The 13,791-nt window shown below is 41.2% G+C and overlaps 5 protein-coding genes across 5 annotated transcripts; 2 read left to right on the top strand and 3 right to left on the bottom strand.

The window, feature by feature from the left end:
* Positions 1-133: 133 nt before the first annotated feature.
* Positions 134-2,578, bottom strand: KEX2 (kexin KEX2; the record flags this gene model as incomplete). The annotated part of the gene is made up of 1 exon (XM_033912830.1): positions 134-2,578. One exon carries the CDS (start codon positions 2,576-2,578, stop codon positions 134-136), a length of 2,445 nt encoding a protein of 814 aa, XP_033768721.1.
* Positions 2,579-3,093: 515 nt separating this feature from the next.
* On the bottom strand, positions 3,094-4,458 carry LAP3 (bleomycin hydrolase; the record flags this gene model as incomplete). The annotated part of the gene is made up of 1 exon (XM_033912829.1): positions 3,094-4,458. One exon carries the CDS (start codon positions 4,456-4,458, stop codon positions 3,094-3,096), a length of 1,365 nt encoding a protein of 454 aa, XP_033768720.1.
* Positions 4,459-5,057: 599 nt separating this feature from the next.
* Positions 5,058-6,524, top strand: NAR1 (iron-sulfur cluster assembly protein NAR1; the record flags this gene model as incomplete). Its single annotated transcript, XM_033912828.1, has 1 exon — positions 5,058-6,524. The coding sequence occupies one exon, from the start codon at positions 5,058-5,060 to the stop codon at positions 6,522-6,524; it is 1,467 nt and encodes a 488-aa protein (XP_033768719.1).
* Positions 6,525-7,135: 611 nt separating this feature from the next.
* Positions 7,136-8,650, top strand: ZWF1 (glucose-6-phosphate dehydrogenase; the record flags this gene model as incomplete). Its single annotated transcript, XM_033912827.1, has 1 exon — positions 7,136-8,650. One exon carries the CDS (start codon positions 7,136-7,138, stop codon positions 8,648-8,650), a length of 1,515 nt encoding a protein of 504 aa, XP_033768718.1.
* Positions 8,651-8,957: 307 nt separating this feature from the next.
* On the bottom strand, positions 8,958-13,736 carry ATG2 (Atg2p; the record flags this gene model as incomplete). The annotated part of the gene is made up of 1 exon (XM_033912826.1): positions 8,958-13,736. One exon carries the CDS (start codon positions 13,734-13,736, stop codon positions 8,958-8,960), a length of 4,779 nt encoding a protein of 1,592 aa, XP_033768717.1.
* Positions 13,737-13,791: the final 55 nt, after the last annotated feature.

Raw genomic sequence — 13,791 nt, 5'->3', positions numbered from 1 at the left:
AATTTCGAACAGACGGAATAGGATATTAATGTTTGTTTATATATCATATATACATATACGTATGCGTATGAGAGTAATATATTCTATAAGAAAAGAATGCTATTTTGTAACTCGAAGCTTTCTGTACATCGATTTATGATTGCCCAGAGGACGGAGGAACATCAGACTCTAGTTTTTGTAATACATTGGAAGCAGTTGCTTCGCGACTGTCTTTTGGAGATTCTTGCATTATTGGGTCACTGAATGGATTTTCAGTTGTTAGTACGCTATCGATTGTATGTTCAGCATCACCGTTCTCCGATGAAGACAAACTTGCAAGATGATCTTCATCGGACAAATCAAAATCAAAGTCTTCAACTTCTCCGGGTTCAGTAATTCCGGAAGTGCCATTATCTAAAGTAGAATCGTATTCAGAGTCAGTGTCAATGATATCAAATTCATATGTCTCCGCTCTTGACCTTCTGATTCTTCTCCTTGATTTCATAAAAAACATGAAGTATAATACCAAAAATATGGCACCAATCAAAAATATTGTTAAAAAATAATGCATGGCTTGTCTTGGAGAGGGAAGTTTTTTAGGAGTATTTGGATCAGAATCAGGGTCAGTAGTTGTACTGGTGGTTTGAGCGACGGCTGAGGTTTCCACGCCGATCGAGGTAGTGGAAACAGAAGTCGTGCTGGCGGAAATGGAAATTGTGCCGGTAGAAAATTGTGATGGGGCATCCTTTGTAGTAGTTGGTTCCACCTCCTCTTTATCATTTCCAAAAACGAAAGTTTCTGTTTTGGACGGGTCAATGGATTCCCCAAAAAGCTTTAGCCTCCAACTGTGGAAGTCAATTCTGTGTCCATTTTCTGTTGTTTTAACCTTTATTTTCCAATCACCTACTCCGCTCTCACCCCAGTGTGCTACAGACATGAATGTCCAGTCTTTGAATCCCTCTGACGAAACATCTCTTGATCTTACGACACCAAGGTTTGAAACTACTCCCGCTGGTGAAATTAAATCTACAGTCGTAGTTCCTCTAATTTCTGTATCAATATCTACAGTTACCGTGACATGCTCAATTCTCTTAAAGTTGGAATCTTTGAGACTTTTCTCTGATATGTTTATAACAGATTCTAACGTCTCTTCCGTGGAGTTTGTGGACTGGGAAACATATAATGTTGGCAAGTAAAACCACGTTTGGGGGTTTACATTTTCCCAGGTCTTAGACATTTCAACCAACTTATAGGCATCGATCTTACCAAAGCCATAGCGATGAGAGTATTTCTTTCCCATGGCACTATCTTTCCAATCCCCATCAGTATTCTTTTCCAATCCTACCGCAGATAAAATCGATAAATACTGTACATCTCTCCAGGTTAGGCTTGGGTTCGCTTCTAATAATAAAGTGTAAACGCCGGCAGCTAAGGGAGCAGCTGCAGAAGTTCCGCCATGGCTATTACTGCATCTGCCATTGATGTCACTCGAATGAATATATTCGCCTGAACCTGAAGAATAGGTGACTGCCATGACGGCAGAGCAACCCTCAGAATAAGGAGGATGTAAATCTTTGTGATCGATAGCCCCGATAGTAATAGAATATATGGAATTAGTATAACCGTCGTAATTACAGTTATCACCACGACTCCCACCATTTCCACTAGCAAAAACATAAATCGCCCCCTTGGAATTTCTTCCCTGAGTTACACCTTTCACCAAAGCCTTCTTCACCAGGTCACTAGGGCCTTGTAAATGTCTCCCATCATCGGCGGGACCCCATGAGCAAGAATATATATCATTTGTGTCTAGACCATAAATCAAGGAAGCGGCTTCGTCTTCGGTAGTGATATCGCCGGATAGTATTCTTATGCCTGAGATTTTAGCGTTGTAACCTACCCCGACACCACAAAAATTGTTACCTTTTTTGGCAGCTATTTCACCTGCACATCTTGTACCATGATAGTCATCTGATAATCTCGGTTTTGGCAAATCTGTATTGTCGTTGAAATCCCAAGAACCTTCAGCACAGAAATTATCCTTCAAGTCCTCATTTTCGTAGTCAAGGCCATCATCGACAATGGCAGCCACGACCCCCGCGCCTGTAATATTATTGTACCATAGATCAAGAACATTTATATCACTGCCGGGGAAACTTGGATTGACCAAATGCCATTGCCTCTCAAAAAGCGGATCATTTATGCTAAGTTTATCTTCAGCTTCTTTTACTGGCAACAAGCTCGAGTCCATTGGTGGAGCTGGTACGGGCAGTCTCTTAAACAAGTCGTTACGAGGAGATAAATCATGAACTGATAATATGTGGTCGATATTATTTTCCTGTAACTCTTCTAATGATGATCTTTTGCCCAATCTTGGTAGGTCTTTAGAAAAAACATAATGGTTGGGTAGCCCTCGGACATCATGTTCATATCGCCAGTTCGGATGCATCTCTTCTAAGCGAGACAACGTTTCGTTGCTTTCTATGGCAAAATATTGTCGTGATGTATGGTCCTTCGATGGAATTTGTTGTGATAATACAAGAGTAGATGTTGAAAAGGCCCACCAAAGGCATAAAATAATATATTTCCTCACTTTCATCAAAATATGGGTTTGTAGTTTATAATTACGCGATGGGGCCGAAGGACAGCAGGACTAAACTTATATATCCTTAGTACGGTAGCCAAATGAATGAAATATGTAAATAGAACTTTCTTTTACAAAACGGGTTGTTTAAGCCAGGAAAAAGAAGAGGCCAATGACAGGATTATGCATATGAAACGAGAGAAAGAACGCGTCCAGCAAATATGGAATACCTTGTTTGCCTTTAGAAAAATGTTTCGGCTTAAATACTGTTTTGTTCAGCGATGCAAAAACTGGTTTATTGCTGTTGAGATATCCACTTGGTTGTTTAATGTGAGAACCTTTCCTTGCTTGTTTTCTTTTTCTATCTTTATTTTTTTTTCCATTTACCGTTTTTTGCGTTTCCAGAAAATGACCCTCATTAATTACATAAAACGATATACACGTTAACATTTTTTATTTCTTTTCTTATGTATATAGACTATAAAAAATAATCGAGACGCGCATATTTACATTAGTGTCACTGGGATTATTTATTTGGCCAAAGCACCCATTGGATCCCAGATGGGCAACACAATGGGTTCTTCTTTTCCTGAAGTGAATTTTGAAGCTAACTCTTCCGGCAATTCATTGATGTCGACTACGATTTGGAAACAGTACTCCTCAAAATACTGTTGGGTCATCACGTACAAACCGTCTTTACCAGAATCTTTACCCCAGGAATTTTCAACGCGGTAGCGAAGTGGTACTTTAGACGTTTCATCGACGTGGCAACCAGTGATCAACATAGCATGAGTCATCAAACTTTCATGGTATTTGATACGCGATGCCTTTTGCTGAGATAAGTTATAGCCGATGGCAGGATAATTCCACAATTCGATATCCATGACACCGGTTTTCTTGTCCATAAATTTTGGAGTGTGAGATCCGAAGAAGACAGCTTTATTATTTTGTAATCTCTTGACAACCAATTTCGATAGTGTCTCATTGTCAACATTCAAATAAATCACGGCATCGCCGCCAAGGACATTGCCCAAACGATCGATCTTAATTAACTTACCATATGGGTGTCTTGGATCGTTGATTAATGAAACTGGCGTGGAAGCGTCCAATTTTGCGTATTTGGATGCAAATTCTAATGGAGTTGATTTGACAGTGTGAATTTTCTTGTCTTTGTCAACGTACTCCCAAGTGAATTGTTCGTTTGGTTGTACTGGAGGTATGTCCATGAACAACGACATCAATCTGAAGATTTCTCTTTGCATTTGCTCTCTCAGAGTGACAATTTTGGAATCGTCAGCAGAGCGCTCTTTCAAAGCTGTTCTTAGAGTCTCGGCAAATTCTCTTAGCTTAGTAGTCAACAGAGAATTCCATTTTCTGGACGCAGTGGTAGAATAAGGCAAATCCCCGTATAAATCTTTAGGGATAAGACCGTACTTCTTGACTAAGTTCAAAAACATGCTATACTGGCCACCATCTTCTGTTGGGGCAGCTAATAAGTATTGCACTAGACGTGAATCGACATCCTGGTCAGCTGAGGAGACGATTTGGTCCAAGAAATAGTTGGCCTTCTCCAACTTGTCGTAAAAGAACAAGTAAGCCTGAGATATTTCAAATTCTTTTAGGTTCAATTCAGAAAGAACATTCAAGCGCAATTGATTGGTAGCGGCAAACAACCAACATCTACCAGAGCTTTTTTGGTTGGTAACTGGAGTGGAATCGGTGGAGACAACGGTGTTGAAGACCCTATTATCTTGTTTCTGCAGTCTAGTCTTGTTCAACAGAGCATCATCAGCATTATAGTTCTTGAGAACTGTAGTTGCTAATTGATGGGTTAAGTCAGATTGAAACTCTTTGTTCCAAGAGTTGATCTTGCTGATATCGATGGAAGAGGACATTCTTTTTAAAACGATTTGTGGTGCTCGTAAAACGTGGGTTTTAAACGTCCTGAGATACAAGTACCGGGAAAGGGAAGTAGGAAGCATGTAACAAAAAAGCAAGGCCTATTTATCGTTTATTTATGAGTGTCGGTCCGCGTCTTGTCAGCCGGCGTTATCAATTGATTGCCACATGCAACCCCATTGATTAAGAGAGCAGGTGACTTTCTGGTGGGAGGGAGAAAAAAAGGATGTGTCACTCACTACCCGGCGAGTGCATATTTGTTTGACACATACCAAAGCAAATACCGTATACCTCATAATCGATAGAGTGATTATTTACTGTTCTTCAAATGGTGTTAAATACACGATATGTCTTCACAAGAATAGGTGAATAAGTTGCCAACTTGCAATGCATATTGCTTTTCTTCTTGCTATTTTTTTCTCTTTGTAGTTCATATCTTAGTTTCTTTTTTATCAGTTTTCCCAGCTCATCGCATGAACAAAAAAATGATAAAAACATTTTCATGGTGATGACTAAGAAACTTATCTGGTTAGATAGAAAAGATAAAAGACGGAGGTTCTTATTCCTGAATGACAAGATAAGTGTACAGGAAAGCATGAGTGCCCTACTATCCGAGGCAGACCTAAACGATTTTATCAGTCCCGCTCTTGCGTGCGTCAAACCTACTCAAGTGAGTGGGGGCAAGAAGGATAACACTAATTTAAACGGAGAATACGAAGTGAGTACGGAACCAGACCAACTAGAGAAGGTCTCTATCACGCTATCGGACTGCCTCGCATGTTCCGGCTGTATAACATCAAGTGAAGAAATCCTGCTGAGCAGCCAAAGCCACTCGGTTTTCCTGAAAAACTGGGGGGAGCTTTCACAGCAGGAAGACAAGTTTCTCGTTGTGAGCGTTTCGCCGCAGTGCAGACTTTCTCTTGCGCAGTACTTCGACTTAACGTTGGAGGCCGCCGATTTATGTTTGATGAATTTTTTTCAAAAGCAATTTCAGTGCAAGTATATGGTTGGCACGGAGATGGGCAGAATCATATCGATCAGCAAAACCGTAGAGAAGATCATTGCGCATAAGAAGCAAAAACAGAATACTGATGTAGATCGTAAGCCTCTGTTGTCTGCTGTGTGTCCAGGATTTCTCATATACACAGAAAAGACCAAACCGCAATTGGCACCTATGCTGCTCAATGTCAAGTCGCCTCAGCAAATAACGGGCTCGCTGATCAAAGCCACGTTCGAGGATCTTGCTATCGCGCGTGATTCATTTTACCACCTGTCGCTGATGCCTTGTTTTGACAAAAAACTGGAAGCATCCAGGCCAGAATCGCTTGGCGATGGCATTGACTGTGTCATCACGCCGCGGGAAGTAGTGACGATGTTACAAGAATTGAATCTAGACTTCAAGTCGTTTCTTACTGAAGATACAAGTTTATATGGGCGGCTATCGCCGCCTGGATGGGACCCACGAGTCCATTGGGCGTCAAATCTGGGAGGCACCTGTGGTGGGTATGCCTACCAGTACGTAACAGCTATCCAACGATTACACCCACAAAGTCGGATGATAGTCCTGGAGGGCAGAAACAGCGACATTGTCGAGTACCGATTACTACACGATGGTGCCATAATAGCCGCCGCCAGTGAGCTCTCCGGTTTTAGAAACATCCAAAACCTGGTGCGTAAACTGGCCTCGGGCGCCGGGCCCGAGCGCAAGAGGAACATCACCGTTCTGCGGAAGAGACGAACAGGTCCAAGTGCAAACTCACGCGAGATGGCGGCCGCGACGGCTGATCCGTACCACTCGGACTACATTGAGGTGAACGCGTGTCCGGGTGCGTGCATGAATGGCGGTGGCCTACTCAATGGTGAGCAAAACAGTCTCAAGCGGAAACAATTGGTTCAGACACTGAATAAGCGTCATGGACAGGAGCTTGCAATGGTAGATCCTCTAGCCCTGGGGCCCAAGCTAGAGGAAGCGGCAGCTCGCCCGCTTTCACTAGAGTACGTCTTCGCGCCCGTCAAGCAAGCCGCCGAAAAAGATCTCGTCTCTGTTGGCAGCACCTGGTAAGCCAGGTGTGGTATGTAGTCCTGCACCCGTGTATATAAGCGTGAAATCACCATAAACTGTGTATATCAATTACATAGCAACATTCAAATAATAACAAGAACAACAATTCTAATAATAATATTAGTAGTAGTAGTAGTAGTAGTAGTAGTAGTAGTGGGAGGAGAGAGGTAGCGGTACCACACAATAGTGGAAAAAGAACTGGAAAAACTGCATAAAATGCATACTCCGGCGGTCTTAGGCGGAGATACGAGCTCACAACGGTGCTAAAAGCCCGGTTTCGGCTCGGCCGGAGTGAGGAAGAGACGGAAAAAAAAAATGACTAAAAAAAAAAACGGAATATTATTAATGTGGGATTTTGGCTCAAGGTGTGGTGGCCCCTTTTCTAAGGGTGGCGAATTCTTTCAATGTGCGGAAAACTCGCCAAGGCTGTCCCATATATAAGCAAACTGTGGGTTCATCTATATACAGACATATAAGACTCAAAGTGGCTTCCTTCCGCCCCTCCCTCCCTTTTCCTCCACTCCCCCCTCCTTCTCCCCCCTCCCCCTCTCTCCAATTGGCTGACAGACAAAAGAGTAAATCCAATAGAATAGAAAATAATACAAGGCAAGATGAGTGAAGGCCCTGTGAAATTCGAAAAAAATACCGTCATATCCGTCTTTGGTGCGTCAGGTGATCTGGCCAAGAAGAAAACCTTTCCCGCCTTATTTGGGCTTTTCAGAGAAGGCTACCTTGATCCGTCTACTAAGATCTTCGGTTATGCCCGGTCCAAATTGTCCATGGAGGACCTGAAGTCCCGTGTCCTACCCCACTTGAAAAAACCCCACGGCGAAGCCGATGACTCTAAGATCGAACAGTTCTTCAAGATGGTCGACTACATTGCGGGAAATTACGACACAGATGAAGGCTTCGACGAACTGAGATCGCAGATCGAGAAATTCGAGAAGAGTGCTAACGTCGATGTCCCACATCGTCTCTTCTACCTAGCCTTGCCGCCAAGCGTTTTCTTGACCGTGGCCAAGCAGATCAAGAGCCGTGTATACGCAGAGAACGGCATCACTCGTGTAATTGTAGAGAAACCCTTCGGGCACGACCTAGCTTCTGCTAGAGAGCTGCAGAAAGACCTGGGTCCTCTGTTTAAGGAAGAAGAGTTGTACAGAATTGATCATTACTTGGGTAAAGAGCTGGTCAAGAATCTTTTAGTCTTGAGGTTCGGTAACCAGTTTTTGAATGCTTCGTGGAACAGAGACAACATCCAGAGTGTTCAGATTTCGTTTAAAGAGCGATTCGGCACCGAAGGCCGTGGCGGCTATTTCGACTCCATAGGCATAATCAGGGACGTGATGCAGAACCATCTATTGCAAATCATGACTCTCTTGACCATGGAAAGACCGGTGTCTTTTGATCCGGAATCCATCCGTGACGAAAAGGTCAAGGTTCTAAAGGCAGTCGCCCCCATCGATAAGGATGACGTTCTCTTGGGCCAGTACGGTAAATCTGAGGACGGGTCCAAACCCGCTTACGTGGATGATGACACAGTAGACAAGGACTCTAAATGTGTCACCTTCGCAGCGATGACTTTCAACATCGAAAACGAGCGTTGGGAGGGCGTGCCTATCATGATGCGTGCCGGTAAGGCCTTGAACGAGTCTAAAGTAGAGATAAGACTGCAGTACAAAGCTGTCGCCTCGGGTGTCTTCAAAGATATTCCAAATAACGAGCTGGTCATCAGGGTCCAGCCCGATGCCGCCGTATACTTAAAGTTCAATGCTAAGACCCCCGGTCTGTCAAATGCCACTCAAGTCACAGATCTGAATCTAACGTACGCAAGCAGGTACCAAGACTTCTGGATTCCAGAAGCTTACGAGGTGTTGATAAGGGACGCCCTGCTGGGTGACCATTCTAACTTTGTTAGAGACGATGAATTGGATATTAGCTGGGGCATTTTCACCCCATTGCTGAAGCACATAGAGCGTCCTGACGGTCCAAGGCCGGAAACCTACCCCTACGGATCAAGAGGTCCAAAGGGATTGAAGGAATATATGCAAAAGCACAAGTATGTCATGCCCGAAAAGCATCCTTACGCGTGGCCCGTGACTAAGCCAGAAGATACAAAGGATAAATAGAAAATACAAGCATACTCTGTCATCAATTAAGTCTTTGGATTTCCTTTTCTTGGTGTTTTTACCCCTTCCTTTCTTCTTTTATTCTCTCCTCTGTAATGGCCCCTTTCCCCCTCCATGCTCCTCCCTACTTTCGTATGTATTTGTATACATGTGTGAATATAATATATACATAAAAGAATGTTTTCTCATGTATTTTTTTAACCTTTAGCCGCGGTTAAAGACGTTTTGGCCTTTTATCCTCCGCGTCTGAAAAAGTAGAACAAGATAGAAAATGAATGGAATATATATCAAAAATGCCTACAAAAAGTTACGAATCAGCCCGATTGGACTTGTACTTATCGTGGATTTGCTCGTTATGCGTTTTGTCAACTTGATTAGCTATCCCTTGCAAAGTCTTGGAAACTGCCTCAGTGGCTCCAATCAACGGCCGAATTATTGCCACAGGTGCCGCTCTAGCAACATAAACTGCCGCGGCACTCGGCCCTCCTCGTTTATCATCCTTCATCTGTCCCTTTGCCCTCCATACAGCATCGTACGCAATATGCATATGCTTTTCTAATGAACTATACGCCTCCCTCAAACCTGTGGGAAGGTCTAGAGGCTGATCTGCGTATAGACTCACTATTGTGGGTTCATTGTGGTCCCCCGATGAAGACATATCGATGACTACTGCTGTGGGCTCATGGTCTCTTATCCTGGAATATTTACTACCAACTAGTTGATCCTCCTCGAATATAGTATCCAAGTCTAATACAGCGGCAGCATCACTGTCCGCATCATCAGTGGAGCTCAATTTCGATGCATCGTACACCCTGCCGTTGGAACCAACGCCACCGAATAGTTCCTCGGTATTCTCCAATATTGCCTGCGTTCCTGACGTCAATTTAACCCCCAACTTCACAAAATCTCCCGTCGTCGTTTTCAAGAAGACATTGCCGCCCTTTTTTAAGCTTCTTCCCAAATGACCTTCTTGCCTGTATTCTGACATCAATACTGTGACTAGAGTCTTCACACCAGACCCAATCGCCATAAACGATCTCACAGGAGCCAGACCCTCCAGAACGCCAGGTAATTGCTTTTTAGTAATATCCGGAGTCCAAATAGCTTTCAATTTATTGTTTAATTCATCGAACCCATTTAATCCATATAGCACCACACTTTTCAAAATAATCTTGGACCCATCAAGGGTAAAGAAATTCATCAGTTCTGAAGTTTGACCTGATCTTAAACCCGCATAATCAACTTTTTTTGGCTTATAATCTAACCTTAACTTAATTGAATTTGTGCTAAATTTTTGAACAAATATAATGTCTGGATATTCATCAATTAATTCGAACCTTTTATCTTTGAATCCTAAAAATCTTATTAGAAACTCTAAAGTGTCTTGGTCAACATGTAGGCGCAAAGGTGCAATTTTCAATTGCATGACTAGTTCCACTGCTTGCAAAAAATCAATTGGTCGGATAAATTCAAGATTCAGAAGAAACATCGGAGAATTGTGCGACCACGGTTCGTGCTTCAGTAAAGTTACAAATTTATTCCACGTGGACGTGGGAACATTGTCGATAATTTCAAACTCGTAAACGGAAACTAAACATCGGTTCAAAACGTCCGTGGAATTATCAGAGTGGAACTCATCAGGTTCATCTACTCGATAATTCTTTAAATTAACATGCAATTTACTCAACTGAAGCAAAGCTTTATAATGCTTAGAAGGTCGCAAATTAACTTTAGAGACATCAGAGAAAGAGTTTTGGACTCCCTGGATCTCACCATCAAGGTTTTTCCTCAAGTCCGTGACATTATTTTTGTTAGCAGATATATATATAGAGTCAAAAATATTTGCTTCTGATCGTGGTAAATTTGATTTGGAACCGCTTACTTCCGCTTCACTGAGCTCTTTATCCAATTTTTCCACAGTATTAGCGATAAACTTCCGCGTATATTTCCAATCATACCCATCAAATAGTTTTATGACAACCTTTTCAACATCTATACTAGCCCTTATATCTACATTCCCTTCTTGCTCTTTTGATGCCATTAGCGGACTGTCTTCCTCTTTTGCCTGTACAGAGTCCAAATAACTTTCATGGGGAAGTAAAACACCTCCTGTGGCAGTCCCAGAAGAACTGTCCATTTCATACGAGCCTTGAGAGGAGAGCTTACTTCTTGTGCCATTATTGAACTCTTGAGTTTTGTCAAGAAAACTGTCCACCAAATGCACCGAATCGTAATCATTTTGATCATTGTTCTCCCGAATGAAAGCGGAATTGAAAAGGTCACAATCAATGTCTCTGAATACGTCGATAGGATTCTTCAACTCTGTTCTAAATTTTTCCTCATCAGGGAACGTCTGAGGATACTTCAAATCGATACAAAGCTGACAAAAAGTTTGAAAGGAATCTGCACACAATGAAAGACCAACTTGTTCCATTTTGCAATCCAACAAAAGCGTGCCATCAGATTTGTTTACCAGAAGAGTTAAAGTATCTATTTTACCGATTGCGGAGAAACCTTGACCAGCATAAAAACTTATCAAAGTAGGCCAGTTCTTATCTTTTTGAATTTTGAAATTTGCAAAATCGTCTATTAGGAAAAGTGTGTTCACCTTTGAAAGAAGTTTTGCTTGCGGAATGAATGAACTTCCACCAGTTGTTAGATTGTCAAGTACAATGACCATTACACTTTTTAATCTGAAAGGATGTAGAATCAGAGAGCAATCTACACATTTGAGTTCCCAGGGGAAACCAGAATTTAATAGCTCTCTACTAGGGTTTTGTGCCCCAGGCTCATCTTTTGACTCAAGATTATCCGGGTCGATGTTTTTCTTCAATATTTCTAACCACCTTGCATAATAATGTATGCGAATGTTGTTGAAAATGACTTTTAACTTCCCATTCGCCCTTCTATGAATATATAGAACAGGTTCATTAACTGCTTTATTCAGAACCACTGATATGATTTCTTGTGGCTCTAATAGCGACGGTGTCTTTCTTTCTACCAGTAAATTCCTTGTAAAATATACAATTTGAAAGTCGTCTGTAATCGCAAAAAAGTTATTTGACAGCAATGCTTCCACAAAACCAAATTGCGGTCCTATAATTTCTGATACTTTTAGTTTAATGGAATCTATCTGAAGAGAAAAATTAGCAGAAGTACTCTGCTTGTAAACGAACCTAGAAGAGTTTAATACTCTGACACTTCTCTGCAAGAAGGAGCCCCTTTTGCTTTTAGACTTGCCTGTACATTCGGAGTTCTTTGAATCCGTGAAAAGTTCTCCAATTGCTGAAATATCTTTGACTAATTGTACTATTCCAAAATATTCTTCTTGTAATATCACTTCTTTGATGCTGGCATGAATGGAACTATAAATTAGCGCTTCTTTTAAAGTATCGTCATATGAACCCAGTTGTAGACGGGATTGAGAATTCGAGATTGTGATGCTTGACATAGTCAATATTTTTGTGCAACGAGATGGGAATTTTTTAAATACGTCTATCAGTTCAATGTAGAACTCACCATCAGAGTCGTAAATGAAGGGCGAAACCTGAAAACATAGTAAAAAATATGAGAACTTAATCGATAGTTTCATTGCTTTAGAGGTAAATCTTATGCTCCTCGTAGTATCCGAAGTTATTTTCGGCACCGCCCTTTTTGATTTACTACGATAAAAGGACAAACATTGGGAAATAAACTGAAAGATCTTAAAGAAATGTGCAATGCCATTGTCATTAATAACAATCTCTAGTTCATCATTGATATTTAATTCGATGCTTTGAAGGGCCTGTTCTCCAATAAGTATTGGCTTCGTTTTATGACTAATTGTTAATGAACTCGAATTGGAATAAAAGGAGCCCAGAGAGAAAGCCAACGAATTGTTTTCCTTTTGCTCCAACTCAAGACTTTTCAAAATTACTGTAATGTCTTTGCCTAAGTTCAAATATATGCATTTGATATCAATAGAGGAAAGAGTTGACGATTTCTGTTCGCCAGGTGACGGACTTTGGGAGTCCTGGCTAGAAAAGGTATTATCGGCATCCAAATGGGTAACAATGATATCTATAATATTTTTCAAAATGGAATTTTTGATTTCGACAAATTTGTATATCACTAAATGAACATCCTGGACATCAATAGCAATATCATAAACTCTGAGATCATTGACTGATGATAAACCCTTAAAAGCTATGTTCAAATTATTTATTTCAATTAAAGTTTCTTTGCACTCATCATCGCCTTGTTCTTCCTGTGTGACTTCGTGCCCATCACGGTCTTCATTTGATTGCTCTTCCATGGCGCTCATATAAAGTGAAGTAGCTTCCATTTTTGATAAATAAACGCTTTGTGACAGATCATCATTATTAGAAGGATGCGCGGGAGAGTCGGATACGGCTTGTTTTTGTATTGAGGAAAGAGTAATATTTCCAATATTTATATGTCGTAAATTTGCATCTGTAGTGGTGAGTTGTATACTTTCCAAGTGAACTTCCACAACGCTCTCGGAGGGATTCCTATCATTCATTATGAAACGTATCGTAATATCTTTCAAAGCTATTTTCAATTTCGCTAAGGCCACATTGAGGGCTTTATTCCGCATATTCTGAAGAGTATAAGAACCATTTCCGGTTGATTTTGAAGCTTCCGTATTAGAGTTGAGATCACTACTACTGTCTGAGGAGCTGATATCATCTTCTTTGTATCTATTATGTGTGGTCAATGGATCATCAAATTGTAACATTGAATTTGTGAGATCTTGGATACTTTTAGCCAGGAAATCCGAGTGAAGTTCTTGTGAACTACTGGAATATAAAGGTGTTATAATGAATCTTAAACCAGACCCATCGATCTCCACTCCACCAGAAACTGTTAGTTTTAATACAAGCTCGTCAACTATGCCTTCGTTTATTTGCACATTTGGGATGTTGAGATCATCAAGTGATAGATTCACATCATGGAATGAGAACTGTGACTTCGAACCTATAGAAACGTCCAGGTTAGATAGATCTATATTGGAAAAGAGCGAAATTTGCTGAAGGACATAAAGCAGCAGCCGCTTTTGTATATTTTGAGGTAACCAAAATGCCATTATGTTGAAATCAAAAAAAAAAAGGGTTCGTCTTGATTTGCTTTAATCCTTATCC

Source organism: Saccharomyces paradoxus, chromosome XIV, assembly GCF_002079055.1.
Source record: "Saccharomyces paradoxus chromosome XIV, complete sequence".
NCBI classification, from domain to species: Eukaryota; Fungi; Ascomycota; class Saccharomycetes; order Saccharomycetales; family Saccharomycetaceae; genus Saccharomyces; species Saccharomyces paradoxus.
Note: the sequence above shows the minus strand (reverse complement) of the source record. Positions and strands in the feature narration are given on the sequence as shown.